This window comes from Carassius carassius, chromosome 47 (genome assembly GCF_963082965.1).
Source record: "Carassius carassius chromosome 47, fCarCar2.1, whole genome shotgun sequence".
Classification (NCBI taxonomy): Eukaryota; Metazoa; Chordata; class Actinopteri; order Cypriniformes; family Cyprinidae; genus Carassius; species Carassius carassius.
This window is the reverse complement of record NC_081801.1, coordinates 5,473,100-5,494,993: the sequence shown is the minus strand read 5'-3', so window position 1 is coordinate 5,494,993 and position 21,894 is coordinate 5,473,100. Positions and strand designations below refer to the sequence as shown.

Genomic DNA, 21,894 nt, shown 5'->3' with positions numbered 1-21,894 from the left:
TTTATGTGGGTTCCAGCACATGTAGGGGTGAAAGGGAATGAGCAGGTGGATGAATTGGAAAAGAAGGCTTTAACGTAGGGAAATATAGAAATGCAAATTAAAATAAGTAAAGCAGAGGTCAAAAATATAATCTGGGAAAAAACTAACCAAATGTGGCAAGAAAGGTGGGACAGAGAGGAGAAAGGAAGGCTTTTATATCAAACTCAAAAGAGTGTTAAAATAACTAGGTTAGGTGGTGGGTACAGGAGAGAGGAAACTGTAATGAAAAGATTAAGGTTGGGGCACGGTGCACTAAACAAATCACTGAAAATGATAGGAAAACACGAGACAGGCTTGTGTGAGTGGTGTCAAGAAGAGGAGTCAGTGGAGCACATAATTATAAGATGTAGGAGGTATGAGGAACAGAGAGTGACAATGGAGAATAATTTGAGGGAATTAGGGGTTCAGGAATTAACATTAAAAGGATTGTTGAGCATAGGTGACAGAGCACAGGTTAGAATATTGTTAACTTTCTTAAGGGAAACGGGTTTGTTTAATAGATTATGAGGATAAACAGGGATATGGGAAAGTGTGTTGGGTAATGAATGATTTTGTCTAGGTGTTATAAAATTATTATTATTATTTATTTATTTATTTTTATGTGGAAACTAGATTGTAAGCATATTGTCTGATTCACACTACGGAGCAGAAGGTGGCGGTAATGCACCAAAAGCTGGTTGCCAACCGCCGTTAAAAACAAAGAAGAAGAAGAAGAAGACATGTCCGCTTGTGAAAATCATCCGGGGGAAACCGCGAATCGGGAGAAAAACTTTCGTTCCGGGCCTCACAGTGCGCATGCCCAGTAACAAACAGCAAGCATGGAGGACGTGAGCCGCTGAAGATTTTACTATAAAATCACCCTGGATTACCAAATTAAGTAAGTTTTTGATATGTCACGGGTTTAAACTCATTGTAAAGTAGTAGAAAGCAACTTTGCTCTATTAAACCGACTAGGTTATGAGTTTAAAGGACGAAGTTGAACGGCACAGGACCCTGTCAATGACCAGTTGGAAAAAACACAAAACAAAACCCGTAGAAATTCAGCTTTGTAGAAATGTAGCTGTAAACTAAATATTTGTGCTTTGGAAGTATTTAAAGTAGCACGTAAATGTTGATGTCAATGAACTGAAATGTTGAAAACATCACTGTAGTAACGTTAGTTGTCACATTTTTCTGTTTTGTTGTTGTTATTAATTTTACAGACATATAATGGGTCTGTTACATTTAATCGAATCTGGGACTTCTTGACCACCTTCAACTGTCAAAATTAATTTAATACCCGTGGAAGGACTTTTAGCTTACATGACAGTATATTCCATGCATATATATATATATATATATATAATGTATGTATGCGTGCATGCATGCATGATGTTTTGTCCAAACTATTAATGCATATGTCTGTTTGTGTGTGTGTGTGTGTGGGTGTGTCATATATATATATATATATATATATATATATATATATATATATATATATATATATATATATAATGACACACCCACACACACACACACACACATGGATATATATATATATATATATATATATATATATATATATATTCATCCTCTGTATATGCTTTTCCCTCTTTACAGAGAAACATGATGCGCAGATCAAGAATCAGTGTTCGGCCCAATGTAAAGCCAACAGGCAGAGCTCAGACAGCCTCTCGAGATGCATCTGTAGATAATGTTCAGCCTCCCCAGGCTTCTGCTGGCTCCGCTTCATCTGAGGGGTCACATGTCACGGCTGAGAAGTTGAAGACTGACTCTTCTATAACCGCTTTGGATCCGACCAATGAGGAAGCGTCTCAGAGTAGCTGCCCTAGAGACCAGTTGGAGACTAGTAGACATGGAGAGTGAGTCTGACACCTTCAATTTAATAATAAACGTCAATAGCATTTAATTAAAGAGTAGTTTTGTACAACCCGAATTCCGGAAAAGTTGGGACGTTTTTTAAATTTTAATAAAATGAAAACTAAAGGAATTTCAAATCGCATGAGCCAATATTTTATTCACAATAGAACATAGATAACGTAGCAAATGTTTAAACTGAGAAATTTTACACTTTTATCCACTTAATTAGCTCATTTAAAATGTAATGCCTGCTACAGGTCTCAAAAAAGTTGGCACGGGGGCAACAAATGGCTAAAAAAGCAAGCAGTTTTGAAAAGATTCAGCTGGGAGAACATCTAGTGATTAATTAAGTTAATTGATATCAGGTCTGTAACATGATTAGCTATAAAAGCTTTGTCTTAGAGAAGCAGAGTCTCTCAGAAGTAAAGATGGGCAGAGGCTCTCCAATCTGTGAAAGACTGCGTAAAAAAAATTGTGGAAAACTTTAAAAACAATGTTCCTCAACGTCAAATTGCAAAGGCTTTGCAAATCTCATCATCTACAGTGCATAACATCATCAAAAGATTCAGAGAAACTGGAGAAATCTCTGTGCGTAAGGGACAAGGCCGGAGACCTTTATTGGATGCCTGTGGTCTTCGGGCTCTCAGACGACACTGCATCACTCATCGGCATGATTGTGTCAATGACATTACTAAATGGGCCCAGGAATACTTTCAGAAACCACTGTCGGTAAACACAATCCGCCGTGCCATCAGCAGATGCCAACTAAAGCTCTATCATGCAAAAAGGAAGCCATATGTGAACATGGTCCAGAAGCGCCGTCGTGTCCTGTGGGCCAAGGCTCATTTAAAATGGACTATTTCAAAGTGGAATAGTGTTTTATGGTCAGACGAGTCTTGTTGGAAATCACGGACGCCGTGTCCTCCAGGCTAAAGAGGAGGGAGACCTTCCAGCATGTTATCAGCGTTCAGTTCAAAAGCCAGCATCTCTGATGGTATGGGGGTGCATAAGTGCATACGGTATGGGCAGCTTGCATGTTTTGGAATATGCTTCCCTCCAAACAACGTCTATTTCAGGGAAGGCCTTGTTTATTTCAGCAGGACAATGCAAAACCACATACTGCAGCTATAACAACAGCATGGCTTCGTCGTAGAAGAGTCCGGGTGCTAACCTGACCTGCCTGCAGTCCAGATCTTTCACCTATAGAGAACATTTGGCGCATCATTAAACGAAAAATACGTCAAAGACGACCACAAACTCTTCAGCAGCTGGAAATCTATATAAGGCAAGAATGGGACCAAATTCCAACAGCAAAACTCCAGCAACTCATAGCCTCAATGCCCAGATGTCTTCAAACTGTTTTGAAAAGAAAAGGAGATGCTACACCATGGTAAACATGCCCCGTCCCAACTATTTTGAGACCTGTAGCAGAAATCAAAATTGAAATGAGCTCATTTTGTGCATAAAATTGTAAACTTTCTCAGTTTAAACATTTGCTATGTTATCTATGTTCTATTGTGAATAAAATATTGGCTCATGTGATTTGAAAGTCTTTTAGTTTTCATTTTATTAAAATGTAAAAAACGTCCCAACTTTTCCGGAATTCGGGTTGTATATTTATTATTTAGAATCATGCTGTTGAAATAAAGACATCAGGGTAGTTTTTGAAACTTTTATTCATATGCATATTTTATACATATATAATATGTAAATTTTTTTTAAGGATGTTGCAAATGTTTTTACAATTTTTAAACTAATATTAATTCAGCTGTAAAGCAGCTTTTAATAAAAAGGTTTCACTTTTTAATGACTTTATTCACTGTTAAGTTTCAAGTTTATCAAATAAATCTTAAAAAATTAAAATGTCCAATCAAGTTGTCAGTTAATATTAGGTCATAAAAAACATGTCTAATAATTACTGATTACAGAAGATTAATTTGATTAAATTATAGCATGTCACATTGTAGGATACTGCTAAATCTGCTTGAAGTTTAATGTAAACTACTCTTAAATTTTGGTCTGTTTCTCAAAATTATTTTTGTTCCGAGGCATATTACTTCATGCAAGGGCTTTTGTATGTTTTAACACTAATGCTTTGGGTCACAACAGGAATGCAGCTTCTAAAAGTTCTGATGCCCAGGATTCAACAAGCACCTCTGTGACTTCTGGCCCTCAGAGGAGGAAACGCTTCGCAGCTCTGCCCAACCTGGCCAAACCACGAGCCTCCCCAGCCTCATCTAGGACTCCTAAATCCCCATCCAAGTCCCCTGTAAAACCAGTAACACCCAGTGACCCTGAAAACTCAACCTCCACTGAAGAGTCTTCCCTTCAGATACCTGAGCCTGTCAACAACCCCAGACTTCCTGGGAGACGGAGACCTTCTGGAGGAGGCAGACAGGCCAACGTTCAGCCCATCCCTGCAGCCCCACTGCAGAATGACACAGAGACAGAGACGCAAAAGGATGGGGTATTGGAGGACACTCTTGTGCCACTGACTGTCCAGCAAGGGGAGTCCCAGCATCCCCTTATAACTTCTCAACCTGAATCCATTTTGGTTCATGAAAACCCTGTTGCTCGTCCTGCTGTGGAAGACGTGGTTGTACTGCAGGAGAGTGATTCTGGGCCGCCCCCGGGCCAAAGCCAAATGGATCTGTTAAGAGAGAGACTTAAGAAAATTAAGTCGCCATCAAAGATAGTAAATTCCTTGAAATCTCTGAACGACCCAGCAGACATGCTCAGGTTAGCTCAGGCAAGGAAGCTTCGGGAACTTCTTAAAAAAGAAATGCACAAACAAAAGGTGTGTATGTGTTTTTTTTATTAGTGTATAGTAGTATATAGATGTGTTCTAATTTTTTTTACATTTTTTTATTTTAAAACAGCTTGCTTAATATTTTTGTGGAAGCCATGATAGATTCAGACAGAATTTGGAAAGGCATTTATTTGAAAAATAAGTTTTAGAAACATTGTAAAACCATCATTTTTGAGCAATTTAATGCAAAATACAAATTCCAAAAAGTAAAAATAAAAACTTTTTTTAATAGTAGTGTATATTTTAAAGAAATATATGGAATCACATTTATGAAGTTAAACACTAATTGGTAATCACAGCTTTGCTTTGTTGCATATCTGTATAATGGTTTTATGCAGGTTATGCAAAGTTTGCTAATGTTGTAACTTGTATGTACATATTTATTGTACATATATTGTGTTATATGTACATATTTTATATGTGAACCCTATTCTTGGTATAGATTGTTTAATCCCAGGCTAAATAAGATTTTCATTGAATCGCAGTTTAATAGAGGAAATATTTCAGTGTTTTTAATATGCTATACTGGCCTCTCCATTGCCTCTTAAATCTAGGAAGACAAAAAGAAACCCAAGCTGGGAATCAGAGAACGCAAGGCACCCAAAGACCACACCAAAATGACCATGAGAGAGCTGATCTATTACCTCCCTGTGTCCAACCCAATGAAGTATGTGCCAGTCTTAAACCCTCTTTGTGTTTTAGAAGTGCATGGAAATGGAAGTGTTGATATTGGGTTTGCAATGCTGTGCAGCGATTACGACAAACCTCTAATGACAGGATCTTCTGTGCCTTGATTTATATCAAACCCTGACTTGTTCTTCTGTACAGGTCTTTCACAGAAGAGGAGCAGAAAGCTTCAGAGACCGTATTAGATGACTCTTCTACACCAGCGTAAGCCTGATCACTCTGTCTGTCACCTTGGTGCAACTCTGAATGGAACAAAGTGTTTTCTCTGTAATGATATAGAATGATGATTTTTCCCTTCAGGCCTTCTAAGACTCCAGCTGCTCCATCAGTCCAGGAGGTGGTTGTAGAAGATGATGGTCATGAAGAAGAAGACGAGGAAAGAACAGAAGAAACCCAGCTGGAGGAGGAAGAGCCTCTTCTAGTGCCCAGGGTGAAGGTGGCGGAGGATGGTTCTCTGATTATAGACGAGGAGAGGTCAGTGAGCTGCTGATCTTAGAGAAATGTAATCCAGAACCTAGAGAAATCGTTTTAGTAGAAGTGAAGGTGAACAGCTTTTTATTTTGTTGTGCGGGTGTGTGTAGTTTAACAGTCCAGGTGTCAAGAATGAAAGGACCCAATCCAGCAGAAGACAGAGATCCCATATTTGAACGTGGCTCTACCACAACCTACTCCAGCTTTAGGAAGGGCACCTACACCAAACCCTGGTCCAGTGGAGGTCAGAAGTTAGTCAAAACGCACTTCTTAATCTGAAATGTGTTGTATATTTAGTTTATGTAGGATCTTTTTTTTTTTTTTTAATTGCAGAGACTGAAATGTTTTACTTGGCCATCAGCATGGTGGGGACAGACTTCTCCATGATTGGTCAGCTGTTTCCACACCGAGCTCGAATGGAGATTAAGGTGGTCGCAAAATCATTGTATTTCATGATCTGAACACTTGCATACTTGATATAGTAGTTGATTTCACCATCTACAATATTGTTTAAAAGTTTGCCGTTTGAAAGATTTGTAAATGTTTAAAGAAAGAAAGATGTCTTTTATGCCCATCTTAGCTGTATTTGTTTGTTTAGTGAAGTGAAGTGACATACAGCCAAGTATGGTGACCCAAACTCAGAATTCGTGCTCTGCTCCCTGGGGCCAGCAGCATAAATGGCTGCCCATTGCTCTGGGTGTGTGTTCACGGTGTGTGTGTGTTCATTGTGGTGTGTGTGTTCACTGCTGTGTGTGTGTGTTATTTGGATGGGGGTTGTTTAAGGGAACCTCAGTCGTGGTATTGCCGGCCCGAGACTCGAACCCACAACTTTAGGGTTAGGAGTCAAACTCTCGAACCATTAGGCCACAACCTCCTTTTCCCCCTGAATTCCCCTGTTTTAAAAAACTGAGTAAAATACAATTAATATGAAATACTATTACAATTTAAAATAAATATTTTAATATATTTAGTAAATTATTACTCTGATGGCTATGATTAGTTGAATTTGAATTTTCAGCAGCCGTTACTCAAGTCTCCAGACAATATGCTGGTTTGGTTCCATGAAGTACCAGCTCATCTTGATACCATTATCTTTGGTGTTCTCTTATTCCTCCAGAACAAGTTCAAGAAAGAGGAGAGAAATAACTCATGGAGAATAGATAAAGCTTTCAGTAAGAGACCTTTTCTCTCTTTTAAAAAACTTCTAAAAATGAAATTGGCTCCTTATTATATTACGTTTTAAGACACTTGGTTGAAAATGAAGTATGTTTTCAGAGGAGAAGCGGCGTTTGGATTTAGATTTCTTCAAAAAATTAATGGAGCAGATCCTAAAAGACGAGGAAAATAAGAAAAACAAGAACAAAGAGCTTGTTAAGTTGGCTAAAGCACAGAGGAGAGTCCAAAGGAAAGTGAGAGGTCAGTATTTTTTTGTCTGTCCATCTGTTTATGATTCATAGTTTTTTTGGAAAAGTTCTCATACACTCTTACAATGTTTTCTGATGCAGCGGCTACAAGAAAGGAATTGTACTCTTCAACGGATTCAGACAGTGATGTGGTGTCTGGAGAAAAGGAGAACGAGGACCTCTCAAATGATGGAGGAAGTGATACCACTCCAAAGAAACGCAGAGGAAGAGGGACAAATACTCCAGAGAGGAGAATCAAGAGGATAGATGGAGAGAGTATGCTTTAAGATAGAACAGTTGAAAAAAAAAATGTAGAAGTCCAGCTGAATTGGAAATCAGAGCCTATGCTCCATAAGACTTTACTGCATTTATATATTTATATATATATTTTTAAATATTGAATTCAATTCTGTTTTATTTATATATTTTGTAGCTGCAGTAGATGAACCTGAGGAGTGTGAAAATCTTACTTCTGATGACAGGTAAGAATGAACTCAAATACATTATTGAAAGATTATAGATATCTCACATTATTCAATTTAAAGATGCATTTACATGCACACTACCATTCTGTAATGCTTTTAAAAGATGTCACTCATGCTCACCAAAGCTGCATTTATTTGAACAAAAATACTGTAAACTGTTAATATTATGAAATATTATTTCAATTATTTTAAACTATTTTCTAGGTTTTTAGATTTTAAAATGCCATTTAGTCATGTGAACCGTTTTCATCAGCCATTATTCCAGTCCTTAGTTTCACATGATCCTTCAGTCATTTTAATATGCTGATATGGTGCTTAATCAATAATAAAATTGATTATTATTATTATTATTATCCTCAATGCTGAACACCGTTGTGCTGCTTTAAAAAAAATAGTTTTCTTTTATGATTCTTTGAGTAGAAAGATCAAAACCACAGCATTTATTAAAAGAAAAATGTTCTTTGACCAATTATAGTATTAATTTATTTGTAAGGAATATTACTGAACCCAAACCTTTGAACAGTAATATAATATCTGCACTACTTTTTAAGTTTTAATTTACAATTTTTGGGGGCTGAAAATGAAACTGTCTCTATAAGATACAAGAGTCCTGCTATTAAACCAGCTCAGCTCAAAGGTCGACCCCAGAGGGCGATCCCGAACCTCAGCCGCGGATGGGGGAACAGGAACCCTGTGCCCAGAGGAAATACCCAGGAGGACAGGACCTCACTCGGGGAGGGGAGTATGATGGACCCCAAGGTGATGTTATCAGCTGTTTGATCCATTAGTTTTATGTGTGTTAGTGTATTACTGTACAAAGTCAGTACAGTACACTAATGTGTGATTTTTGTACAGAAGAACTTGTTTTGTCTGACAATTTGTATAATTTACTCTTTTTTTTTTTTTTTAGGCTATAAAAGAGAAGCAGCAGTCAGCAGTTCTCCTGGAATTAGAAGATTTAGAGGAAGAACCTGACCTGAGTGCTGTACAAGAACATATATTTAATAAACCAACCAGGTATGTGAGAATCCTTAAACAATTTTATTTATGTTTAGGAATCTCAATGCAACTATGCATTTTTTTTTATTATTATTTAGTAATGTATTTTTATTATTATTATTATAGTATTTATTAATATTTTAAATGAGCTTTTATATTTTATATTTTGAGTTTTTGTTAGATATTTTTTAGTTCTAGTAATTGTATGTGCTTTTGTCAATTGTATTTTTTAAACAATGCAATCTATTTTTAATGTATTTATACATTTATGTTTAGTTTTAGTACTTCAGCTTAAACTGAACTAACCTGGGCATGATTTCTAATTTCATTTAAGTTGTTCAACAAGTTGAACATTTAATATGTATATTTAATATGTATATTTTGTTTTGTTGCAACTTTCAATTACTAAAAATAAATTTAAATAGTTGTAGTTATTTAGTTCTTTCAGTTTTGGTAGTCATGCTAATTATTATGTCTCTTTTAATTAGGTCAGGAAGGATCCCTAAGCTCTCTCGGCATGTAATTCAGGCAGTGGCAGAGGAAGATGAGGAAGAGCTCTCTGATCTTCCTGTGTCTTCCAGATTTCATGGTCAGGGCATCAAGGCTTCTGGCAGGAGAGCTAAATTAAAACCAGGTCCCAGATTGAAACGGGGCATGCTTAGGAGGGGAAAATCTAGGCTGGTGACCTTACTTGCCTCTGGAACTGAAGATGATGATGAGGATGAGGGAGAAGAGGAAGTAGAAGAATCTATCCTGAGCCAGGAAGACTTTCCTTCAAATCCTGAAGAGGAAAACCAAGCGTTTGTGCCAATGAGTCTACGCCCTCTACCGCCTGTTAATTCAGAGGTGGAAGAAACCATGGAAGAGGTATGTTTATGTATTTTAATAAGATAGAGGACCCTAGTGGGACCACCTTCTTCACATATTATTGCCATCAGTGTGTTTGTTCCATTCATAAACTCCCCAGCTTGAGCCTAATTGAGTTTTTCTTTTTGCATAAATTGTGTTGTTAAGGTTGGTTTTCAAAGAGTGATGTTAATTTTTGTTTTGCTATTTTGTTTGTATTAATTTCTATGGAAGCCCATTTCTGCCACTGAATAAAAAATAGGTAAAAGGTAATTGCAACTTAAAAAAAAAATCAGATTTGTGTGATACAAACTCGCAAATGCCAGTTAAAGTCCAATTTTGTGTGTGTGTGTGGGGGGGGGGGATTTCGAGATATAAACTCTTAATTGTGAGAAAAAAAGTCAGAATTGCGAGTTTTTATCTCACAATTGTGACTTAATATATAGCAATTCTGACTTCATAACTCACAATTGCAAGTTTATATCTCACAATTCTGAGAAAAAAAAATCTGAATTCTGACTTAATATCTCATAATAAGTCGCAATAACCTTTTTTTTATTTTTTTTTTATTCAGTGGCGGAAACGGGCTTCCATAAATGTCTGCGTGTCATATCATAAACTCACAACCCTCCTACCTTTCATTGTCCTTCCCTCTTTTATTACTCATTCCAATTGGCTCCCAGCTGGACATTTCTGTGAATGTGCCTGATATCCTGGGCACATCCCAGAATGCTTTGTGCCACGAGTTGTCTTGTGAGCAGGCCATGGTGCCTGTCGGTCCTTTCCCTTGTGAACACCAGTTGGACCTGCTTGTTGTAAGTCTCTCCAACATCATCTCTGTCACATCTCTGTTTCCTCATTGGTAAACTGGTACATGTTCTGGTGTTCCATCATGAATGCACATACATTTTGCTTTTCTTGTCATCTGCAGTGAAAATTAATCTAGTTTCTTCACTTTGGAATTGGAATGTTTTTGTATTGTTTTGATGAGATGGTACTTACTTGTGTCTGATTTGTTTTGAAGGACGTCATTGAGTTCCTTGACCCAGACCACATGGAGGGTAAAGTGAAAGCTTTTCCAATGAACAAAAAAAATCTGCCACATGAATTGTTATTATATGAATTAACCATGCATTTATTTGTAGTTATCATATTCAGGTCTCCAGTATGCACTGAAAAGTTAAATTCCAGAATCAAATTGGGCAAAAATGCACAGATAGAAGCACCGTTTTCTTTGAAAAAATAAAACAAAAAATAAACATAAATAATACTTTGTAATTTAATTTCCATGTATATAGTTGATAATAATAAAAATAAACAATTATACAATCAAATTAAGCAGATTTTTTTTTTTATGATAATTTGTAATTATTGTTCAAATAATGAAAAATGCATTTATGTAATCAAACGGGGGGAAAAAAAATCACTGATAGAAGTCAGATTTTTTTATTGAATAAAACTGTTTATTTGTTCATTAATTTTTTAATGTATATGAGTTGTTTTATTACACTTCACATGATCGTTTAACTAATAATAAAAACAATAATAAATGTGTTGTACCCACTATAAATTATATAGTATTATTATTTCCAGTATTTTTAAATTACTTTTATATTTAGAATTTGCATATTATGCTATCCAAACTTTAAAGAATATTGTGTGATTAAAATTAAATTAGTTAACATCCCCCAATTTACCCAAAAGCTTTACTATTCTTTTTTTTTAGTATGTAAAGAGATCAACAATGAAGCCGCCCAGACTCTTCTGACCATCGGGAACTCAGCTCAGATGATCAAGACATCAGAAATGCCCTGTACAAGTAAGAAATATCTTCAACCTGTTATTTACTTCAATCCAGATGAACACTTTCCTTCGAATCAACTTTGAAATCTTCCTTAGATGATTGATCAAAATCTTTTTCAGGTGGAAATTATATTGTTGAACAGTCAAGCATTGTACATGAAGAATTCGTCCATGAGGAAGTTATCACAGAAACGGCCATCCTGTCCGGTTCTTCTGTAAGCTGCGAGTCAGAGACAAAAGGTGATGTTGAAATTTCAAGCTATGAAGCTATTATTCCAGAACCTTCTTCTGAAGTAACCCCCACCCGGAATGAGGAACCTATCAAATCACAGACAACTGAAGAAGATCATCCTCGTCCCATTCAACATGAGACACAGACACAGGTTCCACCAAGTAAAAGAGGGCGATTCTCCAAACCCAAACCCAATATTGGTCAAGGTCTGAGAACCAGACGTGCTCCACTGCAGCAAATTGCAGGTTCTTTTGGGACCTCTCAGGATCCATCTTCCACAGAACAGGATAAAAATGCAACACAACCCATGCAAGAAGACTCTGTCCCTGTGGATCACCTGCCAGACTCCTCTACCGTCCACACTGAGGTACTACAGCCGGATCTATCATCTAAAAGAAGAGAAGACAGTCCCAAAGTCATTCCGGAAACAGTGACTAAAGAAGATAATCGATCAGTCTCATCTTTAAAAAGAAAGAATAATTATATAATCCCAGAGGAAAATATAAATGAACAAGAAGCAGTGAGATTAGAACCACAGCTGACTAAAAGGTATTAAAAGTGTTGTATACCACTCATTTATATGGTTTTTAATAATGATTTGTCCATGTATTTTCACTGATACTGTTGGTCTGTGTTCTCATTTTAGTGATTTTTATCTTTTTAAAATGTATTTGAATTAATTTGTATTAGTAAATACAATAAATAGGAAGGATAGAATCGTTTGCACATTAAAATGTTTCCTTTAATATCTAAAAGCAGCACTTGTAATTGCAACAGTTCAGATTCCATAATGAGGCTGATATTTATGTGTATTTGTCAAAATGAAATGTCTGTATGTTGTGTTTTTCAGTGTGAGTGAGTCTGAGAGCACATCAGATGAGCCCTCTAAACCTGTTAGGAGGTGCCGCGGACCCAAACCTAAACCAAACCTGATTCAGACATCCAGGCGCACACAGACACAACACAGCACCACATCAACCACAACAGGCAAGACTATATAAAACCGAGCCTCTGTTATGTAGTATCTATTATCTTTATATTTTGCATATACATTTTTTGTAGTGGTTGACCGATATATCGGCCGATATTTGTTATTTTTCATTTCAAATATCAACATCGGCCAATAAGTTTTTCTGCTTGGCCGATGTGTTCAAGGCGGGACTTTTATTTTGACAGCGCAGAGTGCTCACAATCTCTCGTTTGTTGACGCCGTTAACAGTTCTGTCTAACACGGATAGAAGTTTGTCTAATAATCAGAGAATGGTTAAACAAAGAAATTTATGTATACAGAAAGTATTATAACGATTAGTTTTATATTAGGCCTATTAGTAATAGAAAGGAAAACATTATAATACTTATAAATACTAATAATAATTTGTAAAAATCATATAGATTTTATACGGCTATCCGCCCCTGCTGTCCAAGATATCGGCATCAGTTGTCAAAAAACACATATCAGTTGACGACAAATTTTTTGTATTTATATTTTTTATATATTTACATTCTCATTTTCATGACTGTGATATGATTGTTAAAGGGGTAATATGACGTTGATAAAAAGAACATTTTTTTGTGTATTTGGTGCAAATGCAATGTGTTCATGTGGTTCAAAAAACACATTATTTTCCATATAATGTACATTATTGTTGCTCCTCTATGCCCCGCCTTTCTTAAACGTGTAGTTTTTACTAAGCTCATTGTTCTAAAAAAGTGAGGTATATGATGACTGGCCAGATATCCAATGCGCTGTGATTAGCCAAATGCCTCTAGCGTGTGATGGAATTGTTACACCAACATACTGTGGTGCAGTCTCCCAGCACTATGAGACAAAACCAATAAAACCCATTACAAACAAGGCATTTGTAGCATCCAGTGGGGACATAATTACTGATTATAATGACTTGTACTGTCTTTTAACGCATTGCGTTGCATATGGCGCCACGTAAACATAAAACCATTTTTGCATTTGTGATCGGACAAACAACAAGCGCTACTCTACACTGCTCAAAACTTGCGTTTGAATCATCAGTGGCAAATTCTTTAAATACAAAAACAAATTTACTTACAGGCTGTGAGTTTTATGCCACAGACGCATTGTAGGCTACAGGTTAAGAAAACAGTCCTCCATAAAATGCACTGCACACAACTGTATATTTGGGTTGAACTGTTCTGAAACTGTGTTGTAAATACAACTTAACCACTGATTTCTAGTTGTGTCCTCTTTTGGAACGCTTTTACAATGAAACCACGACATTGCGCCAGCGGCAACAGCGAGAATCAAACGTTACACCTTCTTTCGTTGCGTGAACATTTAGGCGGCATTATGCAAATGTTGCCACATTGTGACGTAGACGTGTGGGGCATGTTTAAACAAGGCTTTTTAGGAGGGCGTGGTTGACTCTTAACCTTTTATAAAGAATATCTCTTTGGATTTGAGACTTTAGTCTTTGCAACTTTACAGATCTTCTTTATGCACCAAGAACTCGTTCAAAGAGAAAATTTGTTTTTAAATCGCATCAGATGACCCCTTTAAAATAAGAAATAAAAACAAGCACAAATGTCAAAACAAAAACAAATATCTATTTTTATTTTTGCAAACATTTCCCTGCAGTTTTAAATGAAAAGCCAGCTGTGGAATCTTCCACAAAAAACTTCACTAAAAGTCCTGAAGAGGATGCTGTAGCCACCACAGAACTTGATGTATTCACAAGCACAGCTCAACAAGTGGTGACCTGGAGCGTTGAATCAATACAGGTAAAATACCTGTTAAATTTGTGTAAAATTATATTTTTTTAACCCTCGACAGGTACAATAGTTACTAAGGACATATAATAAGTATATTGTGTTTTGTCTCTGTAATTTAGACCGTCAAAGATGTCACCCTGCCAGTTGTTTCTGAAAACAAATCCAGACAGAAAACTGTAGTCATGCTGGATGAGAACAACAGAACCAATCCCGAGGAAGTTTTTGAAGACGCCACTGTGAATCGTTATGGATGTGAATCAGAAGACACATCTGCTGAGCCCACGCCCGAGGAACCTGTGTTTATACTGTCTCTCACAGAAATCCCACCCAATTTAGATGAGGGGGCGGGCTTTCAGACAGAGCCCCTCCCTTCTGTGGCAGCGCCCGAGTCGCATTCTCATGGTCAAAGGTACACTTTATCTGATGCTGTAAAACACTTGGGAAGAAATAAATAAACATTCGAATGATGTTGTGAGTTTTGTCCTTGTTTCTCCTGGTTGAGATTTTGTTAGCCAAATAAATGCACATTTAAGTCTAAACCAATGCAAATGTTTCCGTGTTCTACCTATTGTGTTTGATTTTTTTCCCCCTTACATTCCTCTTAATTTCAGTGCTTGTGAGAGCAGGGAGGTATCTCACCTTCTGATCACAGATGCTTTAGTTCCTGTGTCAGAGGACGAGGAAAAGAAAAGTGAATGGAGGGTTGTGGACAAATCAGTGAAAGGAGAACTGAAACGCAAGACACCAGCCTCCACATCTCAGGGGGTAAAACATGCATCTTGACTTTAAGCACTATAAATGCTTGATAAATGCTGATATGTGACTAATAGTGAGGGCATTTCCTTCTTAGAGTACCATAGATGAGAGTCAGACAGAACATCATGGTGAGAACATTTGCAGCACATCATTATACTCTAAAAATGAGCATATATGGCACGGATTGTAACATCTGTTCATGCATTGCACTGCCCTATAACCCAATTTCTTTATGTGTTAGCAGTGGAAGGATTGGAAAGTCTTGTGGCAGAGGGGACTGATGATAAGGAACATCTGGAGAAGAAAAGAAAACTACCCGAAAGAACAAGGAGAGGTAAAGGAGTGTTCAAAAGTTTGTGGTCGAAAACATTTTTTAATGTTTTGAAATAAGTCCCTTATGCTCAGTAAGGCAACATTTATTTGATTACAAATACAGTAATATTGTGAAATATTTTCAGAAGCCATTATTCCAGTCTTCAGTGTCACACGATTATTTACTTTCTTCTAACTGGAATTTTTATGTTTTTTTTTTAAAGAAAGATTGCAAGACATAACATGGGTTTTACCAGTGAGCTCTTTCTTTTGTATTTAGCAAAGCTGCAAGTTAAACCCACCCCCGTTTCAAGGAGAAATGCTCAAGGTGTTGATGCTAAAGAGGACACAGCAGCGCTTTCTTTGAAACAGACTACCTCATTACCCATTTCAACACAAAAGACAAGATCAGTTCCAGAGCAAACTCTGCCTGCTGTCATCTCATCAACCAACAACTCGATATCAGCCACAATCTCAGAGAGAGGAGCAACTACAGATCATTCTGCAACCAGCGATAAAACTTGTTCACCTGTCCCTGAAGCGTCTGTCCAGGAAGGAATCATGGGAAAAGTGGACCTCTCAGGCAAAGAGACGTTTGAGTTAGCAAGTGGATCAGACTTGCAAGGTGTCAGTCAAATCACACCTATTGCTACAAGTGGGTCGCTTACAAGGTGAGTGGCTCTAAATTTTGTCTAAATGTGTGCGTCAAATGTGCTAGAACTATATACAGTATATATATGGAGCAAAATGAGCACTATTTTTGGAATCAGCACCCCGACATTAGTAAGAAACAAATATTGGATTTCATTCAGCATACAGGTGCATCTCAATAAATTAGAATGTTGTGGAAAAGCTCATTTATTTCAGTAATTCAACTCAAATTGTGAAACTCGTATATTAAATAAATTCAGTGCACACATACTGAAGTAGTTTAAGTCTTTTGTTCTTTTAACCAGTTAAGCCCAAATGCTATTTTGGGGATTTCCGCCTGGAATGTTCTTACCTAAATTTAAAAGCTTGCCATACCTACATACAGAGGTGTACATGAAAAAGTTTGGTATCATTTTACAGGAAACCCTTTGAAATTACATAAAACACTGTTGAGATGGATTAAAATGATTTTATATGTTGTCTGTGTTATAATAAATAGGGACAAAATAAGGCGCTTTTTGATTTTGTTTTTTATAAACTGAAGTTTGAAATTGTATAGCACAGGCAATGAAGGGCCTAGCAGCTTCAGACCTATTTTATGTGTTTCCAGCAGATGTAAACTAAAAGAGGAAAAAGGAAATTTCTTTCTATCATAATCTATGCAAAAGTTATTCTATTCCAACTGAAGGAAGGAATAATACCCTTTTTGTGTACAATTTCCACCTGCCAAAATTTGTTGTGTCCCAATGCTTATTTGCCATGGAATACATGCAATATCTTTATATCATTTTACAGAAAACACTTTGAAGTTACATTAAAAGCTGCTTGTGACAAATAGTATTATTTATGTTGTTTGAAATATGATGAACCACCTCAATACAAGCCGCTTTTTGTGTGTGTGTTCTAAACACTGTCTTTGAAAGTGGATAACTCCAAAACTGCAAACTAGCAAACTGCTTTAAATTATAAAAAATATCTGGTCTATCACAATATAAAACAGAATCCACAATCTCCAGCTTCATATCATTTCATTTATGTCCATACTGAATTAGTACAGTCATGGCCAAAAGTTTTGAGAATTACATAAATATTAGTTTTCAAAAAGTTTGCTGCTAAACTGCTTTTAGATCTTTCAGTTGTTTCTGTGATGTACTGAAATATAATTACAAGCACTTCATATGTTTCAAAGGCTTTTATCGACAATTACATGACATTTATGCAGAGTCAGTATTTGCAGTGTTGGCCCTTCTTTTTCAGGACCTCTGCAATTCGACTGGGCATGCTCTCAATCAACTTCTGGGCCAAATCCTGACTGATAGCAACCCATTCTTTCATAATCACTTCTTGGAGTTTGTCAGAATTTGTGGGTTTTTGTTTGTCCACCCGCCTCTTGAGGATTGACCACAAGTTCTCAATGGGATTAAGATCTGGGGAGTTTCCAGGCCATGGACCCAAAATTTCAACATTCTGGTCCCCGAATGCCTTAAGGCAAAAGTGATCACTAAGTGGCTTCTTTATTCATTGCTGTGTTTTTGGGCAGAATTGTGAGCGAGCCCACTCCCTTGGATGAGAAGCAACCCCACACATGAATGGTGTCAGGAAGCTTTACTGTTGGCATGACACAGGACTGATGGTAGCGCTCACCTTTGCTTCTACGGACAAGCCTTTTTCCAGATGCCCCAAACAATCGGAAAGGGGCTTCATCGGAGAATATGACTTTGCCCCAGTCCTCAGCAGTCCATTCACTATACTTTCTGCAGAAGATCAATCTGTCCCTGATGTTTTTTTTGGAGAGAAGTGGCTTCCTTGCTGCCCTTCTTGACACCAGGCCATCTTCCAAAGGTCTTGGCCTCACTGTGCGTGCAGATGCGCTCACACCTGCCTGCTGCCATTCCTGAGCAAGCTCTGCACTGGTGGCACTCCGATCCCGCAGCTGAATCCTTTTAAGGAGACGATCCTAGCGCTTGCTGGACTTTCTTGGATGCCCTGAAGCCTTCTTTACAAGAATTGAACCTCTTTCCTTGAAGTTCTTGATGATCCTATAAATTGTTGATTTAGGTGCAATCTTAGTAGCCACAATATCCTTGCCTGTGAAGCCATTTTTATGCAACGCAATGATGGCTGCACGCGTTTCTTTGTAGGTCACCATGGTTAACAACGGAAGAACAATGATTTCAAGGATCACCCTCCTTTTAACATGTCAAGTCTGCCATTCTAACCCAATCAGCCTGGCATAATGATCTCCAGCCTTGTGCTCGTCAACATTCTCACCTGAGTTAACAAGACGATTACTGAAATGATCTCAGCAGGTCCTTTAAAGACAGCAATGAAATGCAGTGGAAAGGTTTTTTTGGGTATTAAGTTAATTTTCATGGCAAAGAAGGACTATGCAATTCATCTGATCACTCAGGGTAAGCCACAAACATTCATTGCCAAAGACGCCGGCTGTTCACAGAGTGCTGTATCCCAGCATGTTAACAGAAAGTTGAGTGGAAGGAAAAAGTATGTAAGAAAAATATGCACAACCAACCGATAGAGCCGCAGCTTTATGAGGATTCTCAACCTAAATTGATTCAAAAATTTGAGTAAACTTCACAAGGAATGGACAAGGCATACAGACATGTCAAGGAATTTGGCTACAGTTGTCATATTCCTCTCGTTAAGCCACTCCTGAACCACAGATGACGTCAGAGGCTTCTTACCTGGGTTAAGGAGAAGAAGAACTGGGCTGTTGCCCAGTGATCCAAAGTCCTCTTTTCAGATGAGAGCAAGTTTTGCATTTTATTTGGAAACCAAGGTCTTAGAGTCTGTAGGAAGGGTGGAGAAGCTCATAGCCCAAGTTTCTTGAAGTCCAGTGTTAAGTTTCCACCATCTATGATGATTTGGTGTGCTATGTCATCTGCTGCTGTTGGTCCATTGTGTTTTTTGAAAACCAAAATCACTGCACCTGTTTACCAAAAAATCTTGGAGCACTTCATGCTTTCTTCAGATGACCAGCTTTTTTGAAGATGCTGATCTCATTTTCCAGCAGGATTTGGCACCTGCTCACGCTGCCAAAAGTACTAAAAGTTGGTTAAATGACCATGGTGTTGGTGTGCTTGACTGGCCAGCAAACTCGCCAGACCTAAACCCCATAGAGAATGTATTGGGTCTTGTCAAGAGGAAAATAAGAAACAGGAGACCAAAAAATGCAGATGAGCTGAAGGCCACTGTCAAAGAAACCTGGGCTTCCATACCACCTCATCAGTGCCACAAACTGATCACCTCCATGCCACGCCGAATTGAGGCAGCAATTAAAGCAAAAGGAGACCCTACCAAGTATTGAGTACATGTACAGTAAATGAACAAACTTTGCAGGAGGCCAACAATTCACAATTTTTTTTTATTGGTCTTATGAAGTATTCTAATTTGTTGAGATAGTGCGTGGGTTTTTGTTAAATGTGAGTCAAAATCAGCACAATTAAAATAACCAAAGACTTAAACTACTTCAAACTATGTGCATTGAATTTATTTAATACACAAGATTCACAATTTGAGTTGAATTACTGAAATAAATTAACTTTTCCACAACATTCTAATTTATTGAGATGCACCTGTATATGTCCAGTGCAGGACAGTGAATTGACATTGGCTTTTATTTTATTCTTGACAAATATATTCTAGATATTTTGACATTACCATTAATTTGTATTAATTTGAATGTCTTCTATAGACCTGGTAGAAGACCCAAGGGGTTCCTGTCCTTCATTTCTTCTAAGAGTACACAAGGACCCCCAGCACCTCATCGAGGGGCCAAACCAGGCCCCCCAAAACCATCAGTCAACACTGCACGTCCTGAGAGAAAACGGATAGTGGCTGGACCTGTTACCACTCCAACCAACCCTGGAGTAAAGCGGCCTTCTCCGACCCCTGCTTTCACCACTGCGTCTGTCATCGAGGTATCATATGGTCAGATATTGCAGTACTTATGGCCACTTTGTGTATTTGCATTAATTAAACTGGATTATATCTCTCTCCACTCAGCAGAACTCAGACGAAGAACCCACAAGTGTCTCCAAGTACTTTTTCAGTGACATCTTTACTGAAGTTGATGAGCTAGAAGACATGGATTAAGGCCAACAGTTGAAATAACGAACCAGTCACAATTAACTAAATAGTCAGGAATATAGTTTGACATCAGGCAGATGTATAGACGTGTGAATATGTGAAGTTTTTACCAGGACATTTTATAAAGAACCACAAATGAAGAGATGCAGTGAAAACGTACCTCAGTAACTTAGTCGATGTAATGATGTCTTTCATGCTATTATATTTTTATTTAAGGATAAATTAGTATTAATTTTCTTATGTTTTTGATACAGTTGCAGTCTTTTGTGTAAAAGTAAAGTTGAAATACGATTCATGTTTGAACTGAATTTTTTGTTGTTGTTTTAAATTTTATTCATAGTTCTGAATCAGCAACATGTTAATTTCTCCCAGTTTTCTTACACCAATTGTTATTATTTTTTATTATTATTATTATCTGAAAATGGCATTTTTGTATGCTTTTTTTTTTATTTGGCTTTTCTTTATATATATATAAAATTATTTTTAATTAGCAGCTTTAAAACAAGCCTCGATTTTAAATAAGCACTGTTCAGTTTTTAGCTCCATGCTGTCTACATGCATTTCTCCACATTATTTTGTAGCATTTTTGTATTCAGCTTTTAGTCAAAGCTTAACCATTTTTCAGTTTTATGCTGTACATATTTGCTTCTCATATGTGTATGCAAAGGTTCTCAAGCAAATGTTTTACTTGTATGTTTTTGTAAATATTTTAATTAAAACATTACAGTATGTTGTAAAGGTTCAATTTCAAATAGTTTTCTATCTGTCTGAATATGAGGAATAATTTCTTTTTAAGAATTTACAAAATTACTAGATTCATAAAATAATGCAAATAAAATATATATTTTTAGCTACCTTGTGTGGATAAGTGTGCTTTAATTGCACAGAAATATAATACAATCTAATAGCAATTAAATTTAACATAAAATGTGTTTTGTGTTTAGCGACAAAGACGTTAGTTCTTTTTGTTTTTAAGCATGGAGTTTAAATAAAGTCTTGTATTTTCTTCGTAACTGTATTTTAAAGACAATGTCCGTTAAGTTTTTTGAGTGTTGTGCAAATTAACGTTCAAACTGCTGTTGAACAGCAGCTCGTTTACGTTATTTACATGTGACACAAATTACATTTGCTTCATGTAAGCTCCGCCCACACGCTTGGCATGCCCTCGAGAAGCTCTGATGCCCTCGGAAAGTTATTATATTCACTTAATCGCAGTAATGGTGGCGCTGTTTCAGTGTTCCAAACTTCAGGCGCCACCCATACGAAGAACTGGGGAAAACACATCCCATGTATCTGTCACACCCAGGGGCTGGCTATGCTTTAACTAAGCCACACCCCTTCTCAACTTCCACCTCGAGGAGGTCCCCAAACCCGACCCAATGGCCAAACAACACGAGAACAAGTAAGTGATAAAACAATCTTTATTTAAATATTTAAAAATAGCTTAGGGAATAGGGAAAGGGCAATTAAAACTAAACTCTGACTCGGCCCTCCAGATGGGCTATGGCCGGGAAGAGGTCAGGGAGCAAGGGGGCCACGGGGATCCGGGGCGTGGGGCTCGGGCCCCGGCCTGAGTCTTAGGTATCCGTAGCGCCCTCCTTCTTCCTCCTCTTCGCTGAATACAGCTCACGGTAAGTACTGGTTCACTCAGTTCGTTCTCGAGGTGCCCACTCTCTTTCTCTTCCTCCA

The 21,894-nt window shown here is 37.4% G+C and overlaps 1 protein-coding gene across 4 annotated transcripts; it reads left to right on the top strand.

The window, feature by feature from the left end:
- Positions 1-762: 762 nt before the first annotated feature.
- LOC132130974 (transcription factor TFIIIB component B'' homolog) lies at positions 763-20,943 on the top strand. Of its 4 annotated transcripts, none has more exons than XM_059542881.1 (28): positions 763-916; positions 1,639-1,901; positions 4,009-4,696; positions 5,263-5,375; positions 5,537-5,599; positions 5,696-5,869; positions 5,977-6,110; positions 6,200-6,294; positions 6,984-7,038; positions 7,142-7,282; positions 7,372-7,545; positions 7,703-7,751; positions 8,354-8,513; positions 8,665-8,771; positions 9,242-9,620; positions 10,283-10,414; positions 10,624-10,660; positions 11,326-11,418; positions 11,523-12,183; positions 12,485-12,621; positions 14,246-14,388; positions 14,499-14,788; positions 14,991-15,144; positions 15,230-15,263; positions 15,380-15,469; positions 15,728-16,118; positions 19,811-20,036; positions 20,122-20,943. In XM_059542881.1, exons 2-28 carry the CDS (start codon positions 1,645-1,647, stop codon positions 20,209-20,211), a joined length of 5,067 nt encoding a protein of 1,688 aa, XP_059398864.1. In that variant the 5' UTR covers positions 763-916; positions 1,639-1,644; the 3' UTR covers positions 20,212-20,943. The 4 variants fall into 4 exon arrangements, with proteins under 4 accessions (XP_059398864.1, XP_059398865.1, XP_059398863.1 ...); XM_059542882.1 differs by having other exon boundaries at positions 15,377-15,469; positions 20,125-20,943; XM_059542880.1 differs by having other exon boundaries at positions 15,377-15,469.
- Positions 20,944-21,894: the final 951 nt, after the last annotated feature.

What these genes read in the sequence shown, in the direction of transcription:
- LOC132130974 (XM_059542880.1), top strand. Translation starts at nt 1,645, where the DNA reads ATGATGCGCAGATCAAGAATCAGTGTTCGGCCCAATGTAAAGCCAACA. An exon ending in AAGAAATGCACAAACAAAAG is followed by an intron (nt 4,697 to 5,262) that starts GTGTGTATGTGT and finishes TCTTAAATCTAG; the next exon opens with GAAGACAAAAAGAAACCCAA. An exon ending in CCTGTGTCCAACCCAATGAA is followed by an intron (nt 5,376 to 5,536) that starts GTATGTGCCAGT and finishes TCTTCTGTACAG; the next exon opens with GTCTTTCACAGAAGAGGAGC.